This window comes from Trachurus trachurus (genome assembly GCF_905171665.1).
Source record: "Trachurus trachurus genome assembly, chromosome: 24".
NCBI classification, from domain to species: domain Eukaryota; kingdom Metazoa; phylum Chordata; class Actinopteri; order Carangiformes; family Carangidae; genus Trachurus; species Trachurus trachurus.
The window spans coordinates 14,259,242-14,285,519 of record NC_139910.1 but is presented as its reverse complement, the minus strand read 5'-3'; the positions used below and the strand labels follow the sequence as shown (position 1 = coordinate 14,285,519).

The 26,278-nt window shown below is 41.6% G+C and overlaps 3 protein-coding genes across 3 annotated transcripts in view; 2 read left to right on the top strand and 1 right to left on the bottom strand.

Moving 5' to 3' along the window:
• The window catches only part of grm1a (glutamate receptor, metabotropic 1a), a gene marked incomplete at both ends in the record, with an annotated part of 29,743 nt that extends 21,791 nt beyond the window's left edge, over positions 1–7,952 (bottom strand). The window contains 2 exons of the mRNA XM_084001050.1: positions 3,447–3,696; positions 7,223–7,952. Of these exons, the coding sequence (XP_083857176.1) occupies positions 3,447–3,696; positions 7,223–7,952 (980 nt within the window). The remainder of the gene's footprint in view (positions 1–3,446; positions 3,697–7,222) is intronic.
• A 4,858-nt stretch (positions 7,953–12,810) lies between these two features.
• Positions 12,811–19,013, top strand: LOC311007267 (F-box only protein 30-like). Its single transcript, XM_084000388.1, has 3 exons — positions 12,811–12,959; positions 15,412–17,538; positions 18,227–19,013. Exons 2-3 carry the CDS (start codon positions 15,469–15,471, stop codon positions 18,419–18,421), a joined length of 2,265 nt encoding a protein of 754 aa, XP_083856514.1. The 5' UTR covers positions 12,811–12,959; positions 15,412–15,468; the 3' UTR covers positions 18,422–19,013.
• Positions 19,014–20,336: 1,323 nt separating this feature from the next.
• On the top strand, positions 20,337–25,543 carry LOC311007170 (hydroperoxide isomerase ALOXE3-like; the record flags this gene model as incomplete). The annotated part of the gene is made up of 10 exons (XM_084000258.1): positions 20,337–20,483; positions 20,705–20,909; positions 21,461–21,559; positions 21,645–21,817; positions 21,924–22,055; positions 22,154–22,362; positions 23,898–24,026; positions 24,193–24,314; positions 24,769–24,869; positions 25,364–25,543. The coding sequence occupies 10 exons, from the start codon at positions 20,337–20,339 to the stop codon at positions 25,541–25,543; spliced, it is 1,497 nt and encodes a 498-aa protein (XP_083856384.1).
• Between the last annotated feature and the right edge of the window lie 735 nt (positions 25,544–26,278).

The following is a 26,278-nucleotide window of genomic DNA, read 5'->3' as shown; positions in this document are numbered from 1 at the left end:
CTGTCGCCGTGGTTTTACATGACGAGTGGAGGAGGAAAAACCATAACAACGTCAACTCTTGTATTTTCGAAATCTCTGTTTGTTCGTGCTAAGTGCAATGAGATGGGGGTGGAGGGTGGGGGAAGGAGCATTTTATAGGGACATGGACAGTATGTGGTAATAACTGCTTCACAGCTCTCAATGGTTTTTATGGAACCTGTTGCACACACCCGTCCTTATTCTTACAAATTACATTGACTGTCCTAAAGTGGTGCTATAATTTAAACACCACTTTTCTCAAAATGCAATATTGTCAACATTCCCATTTGATGGTGATGAGAAGTAATGCATTTTGTTGTGGTGACTGCTGTTTTATTTAAGTCTAAATTGTTGTGTTGATTGGCCTGACGGGGTTGCTCTGACTGAAAGATACATTTTCTCAATAAAAAAAAAAGCTTTCAAATCCATGGTGTGAACAGTATTACCAGTGATTTGAAACATGCTGGTTTCAAACCTGTGTATGAGGTTGCTTTTTTAATGTAACTTTTCATTTTCACCAGTGTTTAGGTGACACAGTACAGAAATTCTAGCCCCTTACTTAACCCGATGCGTCAGATGGTTGGCTGAACTGAAAAAGGAAAGAGACAAGTGCTTTCAAATTTTAGTCTGAGGACATTTGAAAGGTTGTTAGCACGTCGGTAGATGATTCTTGCCAACTTTGCAGATAACTAGTGGACTTGGCACGATGGATTCCAGCTTCCTTGCAAGGTGACCACTTGGATAGTTGTTACATTATTCGTAATAGTGTTATTAATTTCTTGATCTGACTTAGCAAAGGGAAAAAAAACAGTTTGCAGTAATACACCTGAGAATGCTTGCATGAGATAGTTGACCTGTCTGTAGCCTACTCTCTTTGCTGTGTCACTTTGTTTCATTCACTATTTGTTCGTCTTTGTGTATTTTACATCCTTTCAGCTCTCTGTAGCTCTGTGCGCACAAACACACACACACACACACACACACACACACACACACACACACACACACACACACACACACACACACACACACACACACACACACACACACACACACACACACACACACACACACACACACACACACACACACACACACACACACACACACACACACACACACTCTCTCTCTTCATGAAAGAGGTTCCTTTAGAGGTGAAAGCATAAATTAGGAAAGCAAGCTCGTCTTTGATGAGCTAATACCTGTCTGCCAGCATCATTCAGCTGTTCAGTACATGCCAGGAAACACACACATGGCTTGGCATCTGCGTTGGCCCAGACTTCCACTGTCATTTTTCCACACTGTCTCTCTGTCTCCTTCTCTCTCTCTCTCTCTCTCTCTCTCTCTCTCTCTCTCTCTCTCTCTCTGTGACCCAGAAGCATTTCTTTCGCCCATGGAGACTTCCACAAAAGCTAAAAAAAGACCCACTTTCCCATCCCATCCTATGGAGGGAAGAGAAAAGGAGAGATATGGGAAGGAATGTAACCCTAGAGTGTCATTATAATGGATAATTTAAAAGGCATGTTCAGCATCTGAAAAGAAAGAGTGCCCCTGCCAAGAACTTAAATATGCACACATGCATTGAAGGTAACACATGCAACATAAACAGAAGCGGGTGAAAGCTGCACTTGTCTTCTCTTCTTCTCCACCACTGGGAGATTTTATAGGAAACAGAAAAGGCTTCTTGAAGAGAAATGGCAATGACGAGAAACAAATCCTTTAGAGTCAGCCGGCAGAGAGGTGTTCATCAGACCAGGGAATCCTGGATAGAACAAAAACTCTTTGCCAGATTTCATCTAATGCAACAATGTAACCTACATCAAGTACATCATTTTTCAACAAGACAAATTACACGTTCAACACTGTTTTAGTCTCAGTCTTCATACTTTCCAAACTCCCTTATCTGTGGTAATATACTGGAAATATTTCTCAAAAATAAACTACAGTGTTCGTGTTTGTGGTGGTGAAGTAACCAGTCATCCGATACATTGGTGTATGTCAGTGATGCATTCATAGATTTTGGATAACAATGGAATCAATAGCAAGCAGTAACAAGATATACAGTGCACAGGCTGCACACACAAAACTAACAGGATCAATTCACGAGCGTTCAAAACAAAAACTGACAAACTATATGACATTACATAAAGACATACACCATCTTTATAATTGAACTACATACATGAACAGCAAAAAAAACAGTCTAAGGGGCTTAATTTGAACAAGTAGGAATCAAGGAGCAAATGATTCTTCCTAAACACCAATAACCAATCACCGCATGAGGAACAGTCCAGTGAGGACAAAGAGAACTGGCATCATTACGCAAAATCTATTGTTAAGAGTTAGTGTAAATCATTTCTTCTATAAAATTTAAATCTTAAAAAGGCGCAACACTTACAATTAATTCATAATTTCTTAATTTGGCCTTCATTTAATTTCTTTTTTTTGGGGTGTATTTTAGGATGTGAATCTCAGTTTTTTTTTCCCCCTCAGATTCAAAGTTATTGTGGTTCAAAATCCGAATAACTTGATATGTGATGGTGACAGAATTGGTACTACATCTTGTCTCTTAAGTTCTTCCTGTTGGAGGAATGACGGGTCACAATTTGAGCTACACTCATGCAGTGTTCAGCAAATCTCCAATGAATACTGCTTAGCTCGGCTACAAGCCTCAGTCATCCTTAGCTGTCTTATTAATGTCCTCCCCATGTAGCATACGGCTGACAACTGCCCTACAACAGGCCGCTGCCAAAGATTTCCTCCCTCTCCGAGATGATGGGGGGAAAGATATTGCATGAATGGACTGAAAAGTAGCATCAACGTTACTGGGGCTTTTACTGACAACTGTGAATGTTCCTTGAGGGCTATTGCATGGTGTAATATGCCGCTGTATAAGTGTGTGAGGCGACTCTACTTGCCCTTTTCAAATGACTAAGATTGCTGCTACAGTCAGTCACTGTCACTCAACATTGACTAACAGACAGAGGAAGAGGAGAAATGTGGAGAGGAAGTGATGGAGTGAATATCCAAAGGAGTAATCAAAAGCAGATCACGTTGACTCAGTATTGTCCTGTGTACAAATATATGTGTATGTGTGTGTGCGTGCTTCTTTTTGATTGTTCTATAAGGAATGGCTGCCAGTGCTTTGAAAAACCAAACAAGGAGAGAATGGACCAGCGGTATTGTTTCCCTCTCTAGTTTTGTATCTGTGACAGAAATACCAATTATTCATTGCTGGAGAACATTTCTATTCAGTGCTATTGGTATGTGATCTAATTCATCTGGGTTGCCTTGGTGACACGCACATCAGGAAGACAACACAGCACCTCACAGCCTTCCAGCCTGTTCACCGATTTCTTGCCATCCAGAGAGATGCTCTCAACCGTGAATTAAAGGGTTAATAAAGAACAAAAGAAAAAAAAACATACCTGCCAATAAGGAGAAATTCTCCAAACACTCCCAGTCGCCTCATGGCCATCAGGAGACCTCGCACAGTCATGCCCTCGCAGAAACACACCACGACACGAGCTTTGGGTAGACGCTCCCGTAGTTTCCTCAAAAGGCGATCGTAGTGCTTCTCCCCTGCGTTACTGTAGATCTTGTCCGAGTGGGCGATGCATAAGCCTTCTATAGAGGCCAGTTCCTTGAAGGCCTCCATGCCACTCTCCCCATAGTTTCCTGTAGGTAATGAAGAAAATAGATTGTTACTAAATCGTGAGCATTCACCTTGAAAACAAGGACGCAAACAGTAAAACATCACCTCTAAGCAGAGTCGGCCTAGGGCATAAGCGAGCTAAGCACCTGCTTAGGGCCCCGTGACCACTAGGGCCCCAAATTGCAATTAACTTTTTAAAGCTATAGTGCGTAACTTCTGCCGCTTCCTAGAGAAATTCTGCGTAATTGCAAAAATCTTTAATTGTTGTTGTTGGACTTCACATTGATGTATTTAAAAAAAACAAAAAAAACAAAAGCGGATGATGTGTTTAGTTTGTTATACTTTTAATAGGCCTAGGTGACATTCAGTATCCCACTATCCCACTTTAGTCTAAATCAACCCCAAACTGCACTTTTAGCTGAATTTGGTGGAATTTCAGATTGAAAACCATAGGTTGGCAGGCTAAGATGGTGATTCATAATGACAGATTAGAAAAATGAAATTAATTGGTGTGTAAATGATCAATAATTGGTATTATTGGCAGTAATAGAGGGCCCCCCAAAAAATGTGCTTAGGGCCCTGTGGAGGCTTGGGCCGGCCCTGCCTCTATGTGACATATTTTCACCTTCACTTCTCAAAACTAGCCTGTGTGGATATGTCTAATAATCTGCCTGTGACATCTCTGATTATTATATTATTTTCTGATTATAAATGACACAATCAATGTGTCTGAAATCACAAGCATTACATGCCTTGTTACTTGCAAAAACAGAGTGCTGTTGTTAAATAGCATGAGTAATTACTTTCAACTATACATTTCTAATTATTTCAGTGATGGACAGTCTATTACGCTTAAAGCACACACCCCAGCAGTTGTTCAGTGTGTCAAGCCCCGAGTGAGCCGAGGCTCTGATCCTCTGATAATGAGTGTCGGGGAGTTTACTGACTACTGATTGCAATCAAAGCCAAAAGCAGTAGATGGGTAGATAGATAGAAGTTGGCTAACCTTGTTTAACCAACCAAATCGAGCCATCACAATCAAGAGCCCTGCAAAGCTGTTTGAGTCTAAATCTTCTGTTTCCATGTGAACTACAGAGCTTGACTAATGTGCCATGGTCTGGATTGTTGATAAAGCCCACAGCTCTTTAGCATGAGAGTTGGATTACACACACAATCCCATCACTGGTGCATCCTTGAATGTGTGACACTGTGTGTGTGTGTGTGTGTGTGTGTGTGTGTGTGTGTGTGTGTGTGTGTGTGTGTGTGTGTGTGTGTGTGTGTGTGTGTGTGTGTGTGTGTGTGTGTGTGTGTGTGTGTGTGTGTGTGTGTGTGTGTGTGTGTGTGTGTGTTTGAATGTGTATGTAGTCAGAAGGAAATTAAGACCAAATATCCATAAAAAATCTAAACACATTTGTTGTGCAATTTCCTTGATGAACGGCCAGGTTCCTAAGGGCCCCCACTCTGCACTCCCCTTATATAAAGAACAAATACTCTATCTCCGCATGGTATGGTTTTATAGCACGAGGAAGACGGGAGCTGAAATAGCCATCACAGTAATGCGTTTACTCTGGCACACAATGGTCCCATGTGTTGGTTTTCCAATAGTCCTTTGATGATATTTCCATTTGCCTGGTTTCGTTCTCCCACAGGTAAATGGAAATAATAATATCCAATTATTTTACTCTTTCCATCAAGGCTATGAGACAGGTGGGCGGTGGTGCATTAGCTGACAGCCCATTTGACAGTGACCACTGAAAACCTGCTTTGAGTATTCCTACCAGACTGATGATAATCGTAACAGGTAATTTATGCAATTTCACATCCCTAGCTGTTGCTACGGGCAACAAGCTGCATTTATAACTTGTCTAAGGTGGCGGAGAGGGAAAACTTAAGCTTAAGCCAGTCATGACCACTATTTCCGAGACCACTAAAGATTAAGCAAAACAAACAAGTGGATTTACATATGACATCTTAAAGGTCGGGGTAAAGGCAAATCATAATATGAAGTCACACGTATACAAATTTACAGTGGCTCAAAACTTCTCCACTGTTGTCTCTTACAAAACTGAGCACATATTTAGTTTGATAGTTTATATAGGGTCTTGGTGTAAAAGAAAGACAGAATTCCACTTTAAGCCAACAAGTTTGCACCCTAACCCTAAGGTATCCTACTTTTTACCACTCAGACTGCCCAAGTCATGTTGCTTACAATCAAATCCATCCCTCCCCAGGCTGGTCTTTCATTACTCTTAAATTATGACTTCAGTCCCAGAGGATCCTCCTGCAGGTATGCTGAAGGTCAGACAGCTGACGCCACCTAGTTATGCCTCCAGGTACTGCAGCTCCCTAACTCCCTCTCTTCATCTATCTGAAAGCAACCTGTGTCAAAGCCCCGTTCCAACACCTGACTATAATAGGACTTTCCAAAGATGTTTTACACTCCCTGTGAGTCTGCAGTTCCTCAGGGGGAATCCTGGGTAATGTAGCCTGTCAGTCATAATTTTGGTGCACATCACTGGCTGTGTTTCACTAAGACTTTAATGAAAAGCCATGGACATAATTCACTTCGCAGTAATTACTCTGTCTACCCAACTCGTCTCTTCCTTTTTACCTCCTGTCTCCACCGTTACTGTTGCACTGTTCGCTGAACAAATGAGCAAAAGGAGCTTCCAAAAAGAAAGTGAGCCCATCATTGGTATGAAAGACCGAGCACTATTACTCCTCGGGTTTTGCTCAGATAAGACGTTCATTCTAATTCATACAAACCTGGTGAAATTTGAAGCGGTATTGTCACTGTTCATCCCAGACTTATCCTCCTGCCTTAACCATGGAATTAATTTAACATTTTGAAATGAACACCTAAAAATGGTCTCTTGTGTTCTTGGCAACATGTCTGGATCATTTCATTCCAGCTTTGGTTGCACATATTTAAACATACCATTACAAATTGACTCAACCTAGATTATACTTGGAGTCCACACTCTAGTGCAGGGCAGGTCGTTCAGTACATGCACACCCAGATTTGTGATGATGCATGGGAAGCGTGGGAAGACGTGTCACTGAAAGTAACATCCACGCAGCAACTCTGCTCCAGACAAGTGGATAAAAATCCTAATGGTGGTGTACTTATGTATGCACATATAGGGACGTGATCCAAAAAGCCAGAGCGTGTAAGTGAGACAGAAACAGAGAGATGTAAATAGAGAGTGCACCAGTCCTCTCTAAGAGATAAAAATGGTCATGTTCCTGCAAAGACCTGCTACCACTGACAAAAACCTGAGTATGTTAATTATCCATGGTCTTTAGCTGATTTCTTATCACTTATTACTTGGTAAGCCAGCAGTTTAGAGTTATCTTCTCAAACTCCCATGTACAACTTGATCTCATGACAACCTATCACACACCCCAAATTTCTAAAGCCATGTTAAGATGCTGTATGGTGACCCTGTATATTTCGTGTTTCACTATCAATCTATATAATTTGCTGAAAGATAACATGGCCATATTCTAGTAGCTTTCCAGTTAGGGAGGTCAGTGATGGTGGCTCACCCTCAGTGTGCACTGCAGACACATAGGTCCAGTTGTACCGCTTGACAATGTCCAGCATGGCCCGGGCCTGGAGGGTGTCTGAGGGCACGACCCTCAGGAAGTACTTGAACAGAGTCTTGTCACTCAGGTCGATGCTGGTGGCAGAGTAGGCAATCTGCGGGATGTTGAAGAGCTGCAGCAGATTCTGCACCTGAATGGCAACAGAGCTGGAACCGGGTCCGATCACTCCAGCGATGGGCTTCTTGCTGGGTGGAGGCTGGTTGGATGGGGTGCCGTCAATGCACCACTTGGACCCGTCCTTATCATCCCGGATGGAGATGAGGGAGTCCCGGATGAACTCGATGCTCTGCTCCAGGGCCACAGAGGAGTGCCAGCAGGAGTCCCGGATCTCACAGCCGAGGCTGATGTTGGGAAGCAAGTTGGGGTCGGCGTTGATGCGGTCCAACGTGTGGAACATTGCCTCCACCCTTTGGATGCCATACTGCTCGCGGACGTCCCCACACTTCCGCTCGGCCACTTTCTCCGCGGACGGCTGGTGGTGGACGGAGAAGAGCGCGCCGATGATCACGTCTCCGTCCATGCGAGCCACGGAGCGGGACACGGCGCGGGGGACCGCCGACCGCTCATAGATGCTGCTGCTGTGGGAGAGCACGAGGACGCGGAAGAAAACCGTGGTGAGACACAGGAAAGCGAAGAGACCCATCTTTACGCGTGCCATGTTGTGCCACATCGCGTGAGCCGTGCCAACTGTGCAGGCATACTATCCGCTGTCCGTCAGTACATCCACGTTTATCCCAGCGACCATGATCTGCGAGCACGACACCTGCAGCATATCCACGCACACCTGCAGAGAGAAATGAGACAAACTGCTGTGAGAAACGACGCCAGATGTGCTGAACGTTTATATAGCAGGAGTTGACTATAAGCACGCATGCTCCTCTTCCATCAACGCCCTGATTTACATCCCTATACTGTTGAGGAGTCCGCGTTCCTCTCTTATCAACTACCAGTTAGGTGCCTTTGAGCAAGGCACTTAACTCACACCCAGCTGGTCAGCGGTCAGCGGTGGCTGGACAGGACTAACTGTCCACTGAGAATTACCCAACCGTGCCGTGATCATCTGTGTATGTATTGAGCGGACAGGTTGTTGTTGTTGTTGTTATTTTAAAACCCTCTTTAAAAAACAATCGTGCCTTCAATACCAAGAAGCAACTCTGAATGGGGAGAGGCTCCGTGCGGTGTGTGAGCTCGCTGCCCATTGACAAAATCAGGCAGAAACCAGAATTCAGCACCGCGGACAGCGCGCTTTCCAAACACGTTATAGGAGGACGTGTTTGGGACGGTTGCCTGGACTCGTCGTCCTCTCACAGACACATTCCTCACGACCTGACTCACTCAGTTTTCTGATGAAGATGAGAAAAACACAAACATCTCGATAGACGATCTCTGTTAATTGAATTCTACATGAGGACTCACACAACATACCCTGCTTTTACCCCGGCACCGTTACATTCCTCCTCCTCCTATCTGTCGTGAAGCCTCAGGTAGCAATGATTGATAACAAGAAATTAATAATGAAATTATCGCTTAATTCTAATAATAATAATGGTAATTCATAAGCAATGGTAATATCTTTAGCAAAGAGAAGAATAACAGCATGTCTTCTAGCCTTTCCATCTTTTTTCATTCAATGTCCTGTTAACATCACATACTGTATATATGAAGCTGCTTTTTCTCTCTGTTGCATCAAAACTTACCTGAATCCTTCAGACATGTCGCGTGCCTTCGTCCGCCTTCTGTAGCGCGTGGTCCTCGGCTGTTTCACTTGAGTTTCTCTCTACCTCTTTCCCTCATCTCTCTCTCTCTTTCTCTCCCTCTCTCTACTGAACATGAAGCCCCCCCTCTCCCCCCTCCTCACCCACCCACCTCCTGCAACCATTGGCTTTTCTAACAGTATGCCTCTTCCGCCTGTATGATAAATGATTAAATGGTGATAAATGTATAATCAGAGGAAGACCTGAAACGTCTCATCAGAGCTGAAGAGAGAGAAATCTGCTGCCACATCCGTAGAAATCACACGAACCTTCCAACTTCTTAATAGATAATGTATCCACTAACTCTTAAATGCTTTATCCAATTGCGTTTAAATGAGTGAATGAAACAATGAATAACTTAAGATAAGAAATAAATAAGAAATCACTGCTGCCAGATATTGAAAGAAGAATATAGCCTAGTTTTAAAAGTCAGGTATAGCCAACTGGCTTGCAAGCATGTTGAGATCTCACATGAATGAGATAGGCCTACTGAAGATACGCCATGCCCATTCAACTTTTCCCATCATTTTGAATTTTTGCTGGACATGTTTTGGATTCTGTCCCTGACGTATTTTATCCAAATTCCACTAAATCAAATGTCCTTCATTTAATGATTACTGTAATGATGTCCTGGAGCATGTTACATTTGACATATCACACGTCATTTGACACTCGACAGATTCAACTCACGAACATTTGTAGGCGTGGTATACCTAATCAATTTGACCTGTTATAACTTTGAACGTTTAATCAAAGTGAAACCAAATTTGACTAATTAATACATGGTGAGAAAATGAAAAACACTGCTGGATTTCATGTGATTTCGCCACTAGTGGGCGCTTTGGTAATAAAGTAGCCTAACTGGTTAATACAAATCTATGCTAAACTCAGATTTTGCCTAATGAAAAATTGTGTATCTATTTAACTGTCAAATGACTAAACCATATTAATTAGTTATTTTCTCTTTTCATTACTTTTATATTTTTTTCTTGTGTAGCCTATTCATGCTTTGATCACAACAATGTTGTTTTTACATCTGATACCTTCACTGCTTGAATCAAGTTGAGGTGTGGCTTCTCCGAGCTACATATGCTATAGACTACAGCAGATGTTTTCAGAACCATAGACAGCAACCAACACTTTGGATTGTGCCACCTAGTGTTTGGTTGAAGGCCACTGATAAAATTTCAATCAACAGGTCAATGGAGGCCAATAGTAATGTAACTCCAAGTAAACAACACATTGCATTTGGAAATTACAACTCACCACACACACCACACAAGCCTAGAATTTATGTTAATTTGATGTATAAAGACACTCTGATGCTCGGTGGTGAAGACAGTGAGCCAGTCCCATGGTCCAACTCTGCGCCTTAATCCCAAGCAAAGATAAGACCCACTCCCCGGGGAGGAGGAAGAGGAGGAGGAGAAGGAGGAAAAGTGGGGAGGGGGTGCATTTATACAGTTTACGTGATAGGGTCCTGTCGTGACTCATGCCAGGCGGTATAAATCACAAATAAACTTGTAAAAGAGTCGCTATGACACTGCCGCTGCTGGTGCCCGGGGCCTTGGGAGCGAGCATCTGATATTGAACCTGAATAAAAGTGACATGTTTGAGAAGGAGAGACTACTTGGATGCTGCAGCCACACTTGAGGGCAAAGGGCGACGGTGCTCGGTTTATTCCAGGACTGCAGTCTGCTTTGGCTGACCTCAAGGCTTTCCAACAATGGCTTCAGCAATATTACTACTTTAAGCATTGGTGAAGAGAGACCAATCCAGGAGACAGTCATCAATTAAGAAAATGTTGTAGCCTATTGTTTTGTTATGTTCGTTTCAGGCTTTGGAGTGTTTCTCGCTTTCAGTCAGTAATATTGATGTTTCTGTCTCTGCTTATGCGTGTGAAAAATTGGATGGGGCAGAGAAATAGACATACAGCTCTGTTTTATTTCCAGAAAACATAAATCCCATCAATCAGCCCTTTGGCAGCACTATTTTTCATGTTCCATGTTAGGCCGTGCTTCGCACAAGTCGGGGGTAATCAGGAAATTTGGCACTTATTCAGTCACACCTGTCCTTTTCATTGACTCCGCATTGACAACCTATTACAGACGACAGCACATAGTCTTGCATAAACACCTGGTTTGTTGCCTAAAATCCCACATTAAGCCACTTCAGCTGAAAACTTTCAGGAGAGCATAGTTTCTAGGAGCAGACAGCTGCAAAATTAAATCAGGTGCTCAGCATGAAGGTGACTTGCAAAGTTCATGAAAAAGTCAAGTTGAATTGTGTTCAAAAAAAAAAAAAAAAAGAAGGAGGAGGAGGAAATCCAAAGTTTTGAACTAAAATAAAATATACCACATACATTTTCCATGAGTAACATCACTGGTTTTTATAATTTACCAAATTACACTAAACTCTAAAATCAATATTTTTTGGACTGCTGCAGATTTATATTTGGATAATCAACAACTATTAGCTCCAAAATCCCATTTGTCTGCAAAATATTGTCTGTGTGACTTTTTTCATTGAGCATTTTAACATCACCAACACATGCATGCACTCAACCCCCATTTACCAACTTATTATCTGTCTCCTGAGTTGGGTAGTTGACAAAACAATACACGAGTCTGAGCTTGGGTTGGATTGTGAAAGACCTTTTTGATTGCCTCTTATTCTTTCAATTTCAATGTTGGCCTGCCCTTACAGTGGTAGTATCAGAAGTTAATGGCTACCTGGCACAATAGAGTGACCACTCATTCATTGATGTATCAGTTCATCATACAACTTACAGTAATATGAATATGAAGTCATTATGTGAATCCATTTTAAGCTTGTGCATTTCAAGAACTTGACATGTGTATTGTTTGGATTGTATTTCATATGTGTGTTTGTTGTTATGACGTTTTTGGAAATTCTGATGCCTTTTTTTTTTTAACATAACAATTATTTTAGATTTTATAGCTATCATGTAGTGATGGTCCCACTGACTGCATAGGTTTGTTTCAACACCTCATGACAAGTGGATATTCTTTGCGGTTAAGCACTGTCCTGCTGATGTGTCCATGAGTCAGGTGCTCCAGCTCCAGGGATGCTGTTTTGTAGGTGACCCCGACCTCGAAACGTGGCGTCTCCCCCTGTTAACGACAATGAGTTCAGACATAGTCACTGGTCTGGCAGCTGGAAAGGCGGCTTCAAGCAAAAACTGTGCAATGCTGACCTCTGCTGTTTGTTACTGGTTACTTACTCTGCAACAAAAAGAGTGGTAAAGCAGTGAGATTGAAGTGATTTGTCAGATTTCAAGGACATACCATCAAAGGTAATTTTACTTGGCAATGACAATTGGTTTGAATATATTTTAATGCCATTTTAAACATACTTTTTTTTGTTCCTTTTTTTTTGGTTTATTATTGATTCATTCATAATTTTAGCAAAGCAAAAACAAAACAGTGGGGAAGAACAATCTTTTATCAGGTGATAATTCATTTTAATATATATATAAAAAAAAAACTAAAATTCCGGGGGCAACAATTACAAAATAAACTGAACTAAAAAACAAAAATTCCGGGGGCAACAATTACAAAATAAAATCAAAACAAAACTATTTTTTTTAGAGGTTTTTTTTCTTTCTTATATATGTACCCTAATATACGAGTTTAACCTTAAACAAAACTAATTCGTATTATATTATATGTCTTACCATAAAATTTCTCGTTGTTTTCATGAAAGTAAATTGTAGTCAATAAAGTTTTGACAGGAAGGGGAAAAAAAGGAGGCTGAGAGTGAGATGTGAGATGTCGCTGCTGCTGCTAGCTCTGTAGCAATTTCTCCATAGAGGTAACTACAGTTTAAAAGCTAGTTGTATTTGTGTATTTGAGCTATCAAACACATCTTATTCTACGTTTTGCTGCCCGCACAACCATAAGGTGAGAAACTACTCGCATGCAAACACAACGTCACGGAGCGGGAGTGTAGCTTGTTGTGATCGGTTCAACTTCCCGAAGTGGCTGCTATCTGTTGTTAGCCACCATTAGCCCGGCCAGTGCAGGCTAGCATGTCATTGTTACAAAAACAAGTGGATTAAATACAGAAAGAGTCGTCGATAACAAACAGGGCCGTAGTAGTGGGGTGACTAGAAACCGCTTAACACTTTAACTAAAGCTTCACTTGTTATCGTCGGCTCTTTTCCTACAATTTAAGTGAACTTCAGCTGTACATCAGGGATATGAATTAGCCACAGTAGGAAGCTGCCTCAGTGTTGAAGGTACTTTTTTTTTTTTGGGTTTGTTTTTTTTAAGAAACAGTCAATCATCTTTGATCATGACTGCAGTTGTAGGTATCTGTCACAGTTAATAGTTTTTGTTAGAATAATTATCGATTTCCTTTTTGTTTTTAGCTCAGTGAGTTAGATGATGCACGGTTACTGATGCCCATGCAAGCTGCATTTCTAATTATAGCCAAGCAAAGTACTGTAGGCATGAAAAGAGACAGACAGTTCGTATGTTAACTCAACACTACCGTTAGCCTACATTATAAATTAGCATCTCAGTTGCAGAACACACCGTGAGGTTGTCAGTTCTCTGTTGACACATGTAATTAGCGCTGTAAGTAGGTCATGTTGGGTGTAGAGAAAGAAACACATCAATAGTCTCCTTCCTGTATCCTCGTGTGCTTTATGTATAGTTAAGAGATGGTATTCAAGTGTTACAACCCTCAACTATCATATCACTTGCTGAGCCTGAGTCCATGCAATACATTAGTAGTATTTTTGTCTACTTATTAGACGTTATTTTAGTTGATTTCATAATTCAACATACGTATGTTCCCACTTTATTGCACTTATAGGAAATCATCAGATGCTGGTCAAACTGCAGCTTTTGAGTTATCCTGTCAATTTGATTTGACAAGGAGAAAGTAAAATGTTTTATTCTGCAAGGTCTGGGGATGCATCATTACTACCTGCTGCTACTTCATGCAATGTTTTACTGTGGAGAGCTTTGAGTGTGACATTGATGGACAATGCTTCATATTCATTGCATTCAATCAAAACAAAGAGTATGAAGACCTTTTTTCTTCTTTACTTTGGTACTTTTTAGTGTGAACATACAGTACAACAGACCAAAAATCGGCTTAGAATTAGTATGTGGTATGGAATTAACACAGTAATCTCTTTTCCAAAAGCAAGAAAGGAATGGTTTTCACCTCCCTGATATCGAGCTGGTAAGCTTCCTAATAAGGTACTTGTATGAGACAGCCTTTTGGATGCATCACGTGACTCCATTTCACTTCCACATAGGGTGGAGTGGGGGCACTGTTTCCCATCAGGCTCTAGGGAAAGAATGGCAGCGCCTCAGACAATTAAGATTTGCTTAGTCATTCAATTTGTTTGGAAGTTATGTGTCAAATACACATGAGAAAGTTGTTCCATGATATTTCAAACATTTCAAATCACTTTCACGTCACAATTAAAATGGGCCAGCCTGTAAAAACTAGGGAGTCTTGCAGTTGCTGCTCCAAAATGATGGAACCAGCTGTCATTAGATATTAGATGTGCACCCTTCATTAATTAAAAAAAGAAAAGAAATGATCAGTGCTATTTTTACAATACATGCAACTCAGTAAATTCAGCCAACCTATCCGGTTCTACCCCACAGTAAATATTTCCTTGTATCTGGGACAGAGCCATAGATATTAACTGCATATTTGCATTTTTATGTAGTGTGTTATATAAACATGCCCAGTATTTTAAATTGCTAAGGGGCATGAGGAAGGAATGTAAAAAATCTGTTTAGTGAACATTTACAACATTAATGCATATAAAAATACATAAAAGTACACTATTCTGATCTGTTTACTTTATTTTCTGTATCCATATTTAGCTTTCTAGTTTGATTTGCACTCTCTTTGCTCCATCCCTTTTGCATTTTTAGCCTGTTTCCTGTGCTGTTGTATTTCTTTTGATGGATAAACAAAGCCTCAAGAAACTTTGCAGCTCTGTTCCCTTTCGTGCCAACATAAGACTTAAAGCTTAGGGGCATGGTTCACAGTGACATCTGGTGGTTTGCAGTAATTATGGCAGGCATTCAAGGTTGGGCCAAAGCTCTCGTACAAATTTACATTTGAGCTATGTATAAAAGCCTTAGTAGGGCAATTACTACTTTAAAGTATAATAATTCATCATTCAATGTGTCGATATGACTTGAAATATTAGTTTTATATTTCAATTTTAGTGTGCTGCCATATTTTCCCAGTAACACAAGTCTTTTCTCAGTGGCACAAACCAGATGTTTATACTTAAGTAGATGTCACCACCAAACATTAGCCTACTAATTTCCCTCCTAGAGACTAATGTAGTCTTGTTTTGTCTTGTTTTTCCAGGACAGTGGCTTTTCTCACAGCCACTCCCAGGAGCTTTCAACCTTGTCAGCTCTGAAGATGGAGGAGGACCATGTCCACTGTATGTCGTGTGTTAACCAGAGATGCATGGTCAGACCTGAACCAGGAATTTCCTGTGATCTTATGACATGTCCTTTAGTGTGTGGGGCCGTATTTCACTCCTGCAAAGCTGATGAGCACCAACTTCTGTGCCCATTACTGAGGGTTCCCTGTCTAAACAGCGGTTATGGCTGCCCCCTATCTCTGGTGCGCAACCAGATGTATGGACATCTTGAGGTGTGTCCAGCTGGAGTGGTGTGCTGCACTATGGAGTGGAACAGATGGCCAGTGAGCTGCCTGGACTATACTTCCTATGAGAGCCTGAGCCGTGGCGTGGAAGAGGTGGAGCAGCTCGATATGGCACTTGCACTCCAGGACCAGCGCACACTACTCGAATCCCTCAAGGTCATTGCGATGGCACCAACTGCAGAGGGAGATCCACTTGTCCCTGATAGCAAGGAGAACAGGGCAAAAGACTCAACTTTGCCAACCTGCACCCCTGAGGCCTCCTCCTCACCCTCAAAGCCATCGATCTCACATCAGTTGCAACCTCCCCCACCAGGCTCAGCAAAGGAGAAGATTGTCAGCGGAATCAATGGCTTGAACGAGGAGCACTTCAGTAAACTCTACGAAGCCACAGTCGAGACTGCAAGAAGTTTAGCTGCCGCTTTAGACTTTGTTAGCAGCGCCAGTTCTGTTGACAGCAGCACGAACAGAGAGGCTGCTCTGCGTAAGAGCAGACTGAGCAGCAATGAAGACCTTCAGAATGGACTGGAAGACAAAACACCCGTAGTTGCGGATGGGTTGAATAAAGAGACAGAGGACAAAAGTCTTTGTTCTAGCTGTTTAAGTGGAAACTGGGCTCCTAAAGGAACAGATCTGAAGATTTCAAACTCAAGAAATGGGCAACAATCAGGAGTCACAGGGTCTGTGTGTATGGAGGAGGTCTGTCCTGTCGAGGTGCAAGATTACCAGAGAACTGGTGTTTCTCAAGAGCCAGTGACTCCCCAAATGATGTCTCCAGTACATGTCAGCCCGGGCGTGGCACAGAGGGCCGGTCATGTGGTCTTGGAAGACAGGGGCCTAGTTCTCTTGGAGAACCATGGGTCCGACCGGAGGTTCCACAATTACCAGTTTTTTAGGGGCCAGGGCCAAGGGTCGTTGCATAATGGGCGGTTAGGTTTCACCCCAGACAGGTCGCTGTACAGATTGCGACCCAAAATGGAGGACAAAGCAGTGGATACATCCGATCTGGAGCAGGATGATGACCCCATGGGTCTAGGTGAGATTGATCTGATCACAGCAGCCCTGCTCTTCTGTTTAGAGGAATCCAGAGAATGCAGAAGGATCTCTGATACAGTTTATGTTGATGGGTACCGTGTTGACTTTGGCACGCAGACTTTCACCTTCCCTGCAGCGATCTTGGTAACAAACACTAGAGTGGGTGACATGGCCTCTGCATCCGCCTGCGATCACGCTGCCCCCCAGCTCACCTACCCCAGCCCTTTCCGCACTCTCCGCCTTGGTCTTGTCCTGGAAGCTTTGGAGGTTGAGGCCGTCCCACATAACCGCTACCTCCCCGCTAACCCCCGCTACCAGCATATGTTCCCCTTCGTCTGTGGTCAGTCACTCCGCCGGGACCAATTTTCTTCCCACTTCACAAATGTTCATGGGGACATTCATGCTGGACTCAACGGCTGGATGGAGCACCGCTGCCCACTGGCATATTACGGCTGCACATTTTCCCAGCGGAGGTTTTACCCATCCACCCGGGGGGCCAAGGTGGTGCATGACAGGAACCTCAGGTCATTTGGGATTCAGCCTTGCCCGAAAGCCAAACTTCTGGGTGACTTCCAGTCTGACCAATTCAGTGGGCTGCCCATTGAGATACTGTGGCACATAGCTGGGTTCCTAGACAGTTTTAGCTTGTGCCAGCTGTCACTAGTTTCACGGACTATGAGGGAAGTGTGTGCAAGTCTCCTCCAGACCAGGGGCATAGTGGAGCTGCAGTGGGAGCGAAGACGAGCCCCCAGTGCTCATGCCACTGTGTCATGGCAGGTCAAAAATAGAGTGAGTAGAAAGTCGTAAAACTGCTGTATTTTTGATTGATTTTCTCTAAATCAGTTTTCAAGATGAAAAAGTATTTGTATTTGTAAAAGCCAATATTCCTCACTGCTGATGTTACACCATATAATACCAATGATAAAAAAAAAGAAAAGAAAAATATGACCATACTTTTATGGTATCATATCCCCATACACATTAAAATCTTTTGAATTTGTATATTAATTATGAAGAAACATTGTGGGAAATGTGCTTATTCGCTTTTAATGTTTAATGATAAGATTTATGCCAGCCTGTCAGCTGTTAAAGGAGCAGCCAGTAAACTTAGCCTAACACAAAGGAAGCAAAGTAGCAACAATCAACAACCACCTACTGGCTTTACTAACTTTAAAGCTAATTACCAGTTTAGAAGTTGTATCCATTGTTTTGATACAAAGTCCGAATTGAATTAAAATGAAATTTCTTGCCTCTTAGCTGTGACTTCCTGGTGTGTCCAATCAACATTCGACATCTGGTCCTCTGTGGGGAAAAAAGAAAGAAAATAAATGTATTTCTCAAAATGCTGACAGGGGGACTTTTAGATTTCATGGATGTTGTAATTGTGTGGAAATCGGATGTTACAAATGAATAGGAGCTTGACAAAAATTTTTCAATGTGATACCCTCTCATTCCAACATCCTTTTTACTGTTGCAGGTGTGGAGATTCAGCACTGCCTTCAGCCCAGTCTTGTCGTGGGGTTTCACTGATCTGCCCAGCATGTCGGACCACCTTAAGAAGTGCCACTTCAACGTAGTGGAGCACAAGACGGAACCTATACCCCTTCCTGCCATGTGTACTGCGCGAGATGGACACTCACTGCGTCGCGTCCTGCGTCACATCAACACCTGACCAAACAGGGCTGACCTCTCATAGCTGCATGAGAGTCACTGTGGTATTATGTGGATGTTGCAATTAAAGATTTTCTGTTCTGAAAAACAGTTAACTCTTCTTGTATTACACTATAGAAAATGAAGATGCCTTAATGAAATAACACCTTACTTGTCACAATGAAGGTCTGTTGCTGTGGGTGATGTCTATGTGGAGAAAATAAAACACTAACCATTTAGCTTTGCATGATTTTTTTTTCTGAAAATGCACCCTTATTGTGGTAAGAAAATATATTTTCTTGAAGACAGATGCACAATAGATTTATTATATTCTATAAGATATGCTGAGAAAGTGGAAAGAGATTTGAATGTTTTCACTATTTTGCCTTCTAGTAGTAGCCATGGGTAAAGCAGATTACTAGTTATATTGCATTATTTCTGTGACAGAAGTTATGCCAGCACTTTACACACAATTTGCTAATCCCTCCTGTATTGATCTGTATTGAGCTAGTCTCTTATCCCAGTTTAGGGTGTCAACCTGATGCAAGTCTTTTGTCTGGATTTGTAGGTTGTCAGGACATGGGTCTGAACAGATGGATATTAATATGAGGACAGTCCAATAATGCATGTGATTTCCTACCATTTAATAAACTCTTTACAGCCTTTGAAATGTTTGTCAAAGTTATTTAATGTAACACTTGATTGTTTTTACTATACACAGTATGTGATCACTTCAACATAACTGGTAAAGCTTACAGGGCTCTACATCCATTTACATAAAACAGTACAAGTCCTAAATGCTGAACATTTCATGAGGATTAACTGTTATACACTAAAGAAAATTTTAAAAATTGTACCGTAACTGTAATGCAGCTTAAGTGGGGAACACAAATTCGGCTTCAACACTAAATCCACTAGCATGATTTTTGTAATTAAAGGATTTTAAATAATATGTCTACACTGAATGCATGTGCTGAGAAATGGAGGAAGCTAATTAAAACGAGAAAGATGCAGCTTAAAGTATATAAAGTTAGATCCTCTTGAAGAGGTTATAATTTACATTTCTGATTGTAATATGCAAGATATTTTGCATAACTGTAATCTTGGATACTGTAAAGTGAGCTCATAGTTCAGTGACAGAAATGCAAGTCTGTATCTTAGTATCAAACATTTACATTAAGTTAACCCCCCCCCAGTACTCAATATGATTTGCATGTATACATTTACTATGATTTGCAAATGTACAGCTGTGTTGTTTTCAGTGAAGATGAAAGACTAAAATGAACAATTACTTTACCTTATCTCTGGTTCTTTGTTAACAGACTAATGTGTTTCACAGCGGACAGGGGTCTAGTTGAACCTTGCTCCAGGCAGCTTCCTGTTGCAAGCACCAAGGACTAGTCATCCAGGACTAGTTTCTCTCTGCGTCTATCTAAATAGAGCAGTGTCTGCCAGTCAACTAGTCAAAATCTATTTGGGATGATATCCCAGGTGGCCCATCCCAACAGGATTACAAGACATCACTGTCTGTTAGATAACACCAAACATTTAAGGAAAGGCATTGCATGAGTACTGAAACAGACTGTGCGTCATTCAAGAATATATCATCATTACATGGCTATGTTGATGCTAAAATATTAATTTGAGGCCTTTTGATGGACTGACGATGAACTTCCAGGAATAAAACTCTGTGTGAGGTCTCATAATTAGGGAATGGCCAACAGCTGTGACTGCTGTTGAGTTAAGTGGTGTTTCTGAAAAACATGTTTAGTAGCTCAGCTTCCCCCGGTGCCTTCTCTTTTGGGCTTTGTGACACTTCATGTTTGATGCTGTCATACTTGAAAGTGGAGTGAATCTAATTCTTGGAAATAATCAGCACTGTTTTGTTTTGATTTTGTGTGTCTCTTGGTGCAGCTAGCTACAGTACAGTAGGTATCATGGCAGAGTACTCTCTAGAAGTAACAACGGGGAACATGATGCATGCGGGCACATTTGATAATGTGTATGTTACCTTGATTGGTACTGAGAGGGAATCTGAACGCATTCACCTGACTAGTTTGGGATTGGACGATAAACCTGGAAAGGTAAGTAAAATTTTCACCCTACTTGAAAAGGACAATTTCAAACAAAATTATTTTCAGTTCTTTCACTTGATCTGATGTGATTCTGTCCATAATATTTTTTATGGAAACATTTTTGGAAGACGCTTCATATGTGAAGTTAGTCTACATTCATTCAGTGTCAATATTTTGAGCTGTTTGATCTATGTTAATATTCCTCATTGCGTCATCCTCTCCAATCACAGGTGGGAACGTATTCTGTGACTTCGCTTTTGTCTTTAGGATGTCTTCTCCTCCTCAAGTTGGAGAGAGATCCTTTCCACGAATCCCCACAAAAGGATTGGTTTTGCTCCAAGATAGTGGTGAGGACACCTGAGGAGGATGAAATTCTTTTCCCCTGCTACACGTGGCTGTCTAGGGGTGAATCTGTGTTGTTGAGAGGAGGGAGAGGTCAGTGATGTATATTATGTTATGCAAAATTGAAACATTTGAGTCACAGGAGATATCTGAAGGATAAAAATGATTATGTTCTAGTTAATCATCTGTTCAGAGGTGTTTTTAAAAAATCTCTATCCGGGCTGTAATCCACACAGCTACAAAGGCTTTTGAAGATTTCCATCCTCAACTGTTTGACCAACGGAAAAAAGAATTGGTCAAACAAAAATTAATGTTCAAGTGAGTGCTCCATCAATCAAGTTACAATTTAATGAGGTGCACCTAAACGAATGGTGATGGTAATAATTTTACTTCCTGTTTTTACTTTTGCGGGTGGGAGAAATATGAAGAAGGAATTCCATACTGCGTAAACATCAAAGATCTGCATGCTGCTCCTGCAGAAATCAGATACTCATTCTCAAAGGCTTCTCAATTTGAAAAAATACGTACTAAATCGTAAGTGCCACAATCTGCATTAATCTGAAAAGAATCAATCCTGGAAACAAACACAAAATAATAGTCACTAAAAGAAAGTGAACCATTTTTTCCCCCTATATCCAGATTAGCTGAGCTCCACCTGAAAGGTCTGCTGAACTTCACTGAGCAGTGGAAAAGCTTCGAGGCCATGAAGGAGTTCTCCTGGTTCAAAGAGCCCTCCTTGTCTCGTAGGATCACGTACATTACGTTTTGTGTCCTACTTCTATTTATTTAAAATATCTCTATGAAAATAACTAAATTATTATGCCCCAGAGTATGTGGTCGAACACTGGAAGGACGATGACTTTTTTGGAGCCCAGTTCCTTAATGGATTCAACCCCTTTGTGGTCCAACGCTGCTCAAAGCTCCCTGCCAATTTTGCCGTCACAGAGGAAATGGTGAAGCCTTTTCTATCTAATGGAAGCTCTTTGACTGGAGAGATGGAGGTACAAAAAGTGCATTTCCTACAATTCATGTTTTTAAATACTGCGTTCTCTTATTTCGCATTCCTTTTTTTTATAGTGCCTCAAGTTAGTAACTTATATTTTACAGAGGGGGAATATATTCATAGCTGATTACAAAATCATGGAAGGTCTTCCTACAAGAGTTAAATCGGCTCCAACTGCTGCTCTCTGCCTGCTATACCTAAATCCAGAGAAGAAACTACTGCCCATTGCAATTCAGGTTTCTTTCATATCTAGATAATTTTTCTTGACTTACTGACTTGTTTTTTTTTTGTCTTTAATCGCATTCTGCAAACTTGAATATGTCTCTTCCCTCAGCTCGGTCAGCAGCCATCGGAAGAAAACCCAATTTTTATGCCTAGTGACTCAGAGTCCGACTGGCTCCTGGCCAAGATGTATGTGAGGAGTGCAGATGCTGTCTATGGTGAATTGATCAGTCATTTGCTTCAGACTCATCTGTTGACCGAAGTTTTTTCAATGGCAACACTTCGCAACCTCCCAATGATTCACCCTCTGCACCAGGGCCGGTTTTAGCTATGGGCAATATGGGCGACCGCCCAGGGCGCAATCTTTGTGAGGGCGCACGAGCGCTCTCCAAAAAAAAAAAAAAAAAAAAAAAAGACAAAACAAAACTCGCCGTCAAGTTAGTGGAGTGGTCGCTGGGGCGCCCCTATGTCACGTCAACTTGCTGCTGAGAGTCATAGGCCTACTACAGGTTGTGTGTGTGTCAGGAGAGGAGAGGGGGGACGGGGGCGGGGGGGATCAACTCGCGACTGCTGAGGTCTCACGTCGGATGCTCCGCCGGCCCAGAGGGCTCTCATGCGGGGAAAGAAAGGAGGGTTAAGCGCTAAACTCCTCGCCCTGAAGTTGGCTTCATTTTGGTAATGTTGCTATCGGGATGCCCAGCAATATTCCTCTTCTTCCTCTTCAATGTCCGGTCTCTGGTAAACAACACGAATGAACTGCGACAGGATCATGTGTTAAAAAGGATCCTGGACTGTCATGATGTTTCTAATGAGCAACGTCACGCTGTTTCCAAAACCACACCGACTTCAGCAGAGAAGTGAGTTCTTTATAAAGTTTATGGTTTAAGCACATTTTTAGTTTAGCCTACAGATGGAACAGTGGTTCCTTCCTGTCATTACTTTATATTCAAAATATCATCATGTTGCTGGCCCTACACTCACAAACAAAAACTATTTTAAATTGTGTATTTTTTTAGAGGTTCAGAGGTAGTCAAGCTGCCCAGTTTTAATATAGCCTAAGCCTATACTTTTATGTGATTGGTTATTTTAAAAAATCATTTAAATATGGCTGGATGATCAATAACAAATAAAACTGTGGTTTGACAAATTCAAACACATTTATTGATGATTTAATTTAAAGGAGCCACGGTAGCCTAAGATCATGTGTAAGATCAAATTCAGTGTTAAAGGCGCTCAGGCAGGTGATTTTGAAATACGCTAAAAGTAATCCAGAAAGTACTATTAGTATTAATTTACTTGAGTAATCGAAATGCATTACAGATTACAGATTTTGGGACATGTAATCAGTAATCTGTGGGGGAATACATTTTAAAAGAACCCCCCCCCCCAACACTGATTATAATATATTCTTGTGTTTGTTTGTTGGTGGGTTTTTTTTTTTTTTTTGGGGGGGGGGGCACCAAGGGATGGTTTTGCCCAGGGCGTAAAACTAGCCAGGACCGTCTCTGCTCTGCACAAGGTAGGCTGTGTTTTCTTCCTGACGTGTCGCAGGCAAAGATGACAACTGCCTACATGTTAAGACAGCTCTGTTATTTGGTACATGTTAAAAACTCCCCTTGCTTTCTTCACAGCTGCTGATCCCCCATCATCGATATACCCTCCACATAAACATTAATGGCCGTGCTAAACTGATCGGCTCCGGTGGAAGTATTGAACATGTATGACTCAAACTCTTTCTGAACACTTCTAGCTAAAGAAACAATGTTGTTGACCCAGTGTAGATTAATAACTACTGTATACCACTTGTTCGTTTTTCAGGTTTCAGTTGAACCAGATGTACAAATGGAACTATTTAGACGAGGGCTCTCTGAAACAACTTATGCCTCTCTCTGCCCACATGAAAATATTGCAGCTAGGGGACTGGAGTCAATCCCCAACTTTTATTACCGAGATGATGCACTGAGGATGTGGAACATCATCAACAGGTGAACTTCCTGTCTAACAGCCAACCCTGATTTAATGAACTGACGATTAAATATTTGTCAAATTTAGTCAAGGAGCAAATGCTCACGATGAGAATTAATTGGAAATATAAAGATTTCTGGCATATATTAAATATTTTCATATTTGCTTTCTTATTGTTGTCATCAGCTTTGTCAAGGCGATAGTGCCATATTATTACCCATCCAACAGTGAGGTCTCTGCAGATTTTGAGCTCCAGGAATGGGTTAATGAGATCTTCCACTATGGATTTCTGGGAAATGTTGACTCAGGTAACTCACTTGGGGTTAGTGGTGCATAAACATTGAGCACATATTATGCTTATAGGTCTTAGAAGGCAGTTTATCCAGGACACAAACTGTTTGTGCATATTTAACCTGTATCTGTACATCATCCTCTGTTTTTTTTGGATTAGAAATAGTGAAGACATTTAAAAAATGGGAATCATGTTTGCTTGAAATGCCCACTAACCAAGAGTGGGGCTTTGTTATAGTTTTCAAACATATTTACCTTAGACACGTAATCCACAATTTCTAATCACATTGCCTGGGTTGCGATTGTATCTAAGGGCTGAGTGAACCATTCAGACCTATGGGTAGAGAAGAACTGCATGACAAATTCTAAATGGTATCACATTTTGAGGAAAGAACAGCAGGAAGTAAAACAAGGATAAAGGAATTGTGTTGTGTTGTATTTGATGTATTTAACTGTAACTATTCATGACAGGAATCCCTGCAAGCTTCCAAACTGTGGAGGAACTGATCAAGTTTGTCACTATGGTGATGTTCATGTCGTCAGGTCAGCATGCTGCAGCAAACAACGGGCAGGTGAACATTTCATCCATACATGACATTTTATGCCCAACTAATTCCTCTGTCAAGAATACATCACCATCAAGAGAAAAAAATGCAATAACTTAGAAAAAGTAGCAAATTTTGAATTTGAATAGAAAAACATTGGATTTCCATTTTCTTTTCTGAATGTTGAAGAATTCCTGTAGTAGCATATTGAAGGTCAACCAACAATGCTTGCATTAATGGCTGTTGTATGTCAAGTTTGATTTTCTAGGTTGGATTCCCAATGGTCCGATGATGCTGAACCAAGCCCCACCAACAACAAAAGGACAGTCGAGCATGGACACCGTCTTGGCAACTCTGCCCACAAAGTCACCTGGAGGACGAGCCATGGTAATCGCGTGGCTCCTCAGTACGAAGTTTGAGGATTTTGTGAGTCATTCTTGTTCCAATCAAAACCAGTTTAAATGGCAATTCAATCTTTTTTCGACTACACCATCATGACATTTTGGTCCTATCTTTGTCAGGTTCCCCTGGGTACTTACCCGGAACAACGCTTTGATGAGCCTGCAGCCTTACAGATGATCAAGGATTTTCAAGCAGAGCTGTCCTCCTTCAGTGTGGCTATAACAAGGAGGAACTCTGCTCTTGAGCTCCCTTACAATTACATGAACCCTAGAAAAATAGAAAACAGTGTAACTATTTGACCACGAGTAGATGGGTTGTCAAAACTTTGCCCAATGAATTGCAAATATTGTATCTGGTAAAGTAAAGAATCACACATTTATATGGGTGAGGTGTTTTTTCCTTCTCTCCATTAAATCCACGTGATGTGTCCCAGACACCCAGTCTTTATGAAGTGTTCTTTCACTCTTTGTTTCTTTTAACGCCATGTTCGGTAAATATTGAACCCTGCTTCAGATCAGGGCCGGCTCTACGCAGGGGCAAGAGGGGGCAGCGCCCCCTCAAATAAATGTCTTGCCCCCTCAAATCCAAATTTTAGAAGTTGAGAAAGCACATTTTAATATACTCAAGAAATGTGTATATTACAAGTTGACAAAATGATCTGCAGTAGCACAAAAATCCGCCGAAAAAGGGACAGTGTTCTTTTCTAAAATGTTCGGTTCTTTTTTTTTTAGTATTCATAAGACTACCTTTCAGTTTTGTAAATCTTGACCATAGTAGACCCCCCTCTTCTCAGAGTACACCAGAATGCTTCACTCACATTTTAAAATCACAAAAATTTTCTGGGGGGGATGCCCCCAGACCCCCCTACAGGGGTTTAGCTACTCATCTTTTTCACCCCCTCTGGGTTTGCAATGCATCTTCAGGTATATGCACCCCTAACCCCCCATATAATGTGACTCTTTGCATTACGACAGTAGAAAATTTGGGCTCTGAAACCCTGGTTGGCCACCCCGGCCCCTAGTTGGACAGGTCTG

Bases quoted from the DNA above. Each gene is read 5' to 3' on its own strand.
- LOC311007267 (XM_084000388.1), top strand. From the start codon at position 15,469: ATGGAGGAGGACCATGTCCACTGTATGTCGTGTGTTAACCAGAGATGC. The intron at 17,539-18,226 runs GTGAGTAGAAAG...TTACTGTTGCAG, and splicing joins CATGGCAGGTCAAAAATAGA to GTGTGGAGATTCAGCACTGC.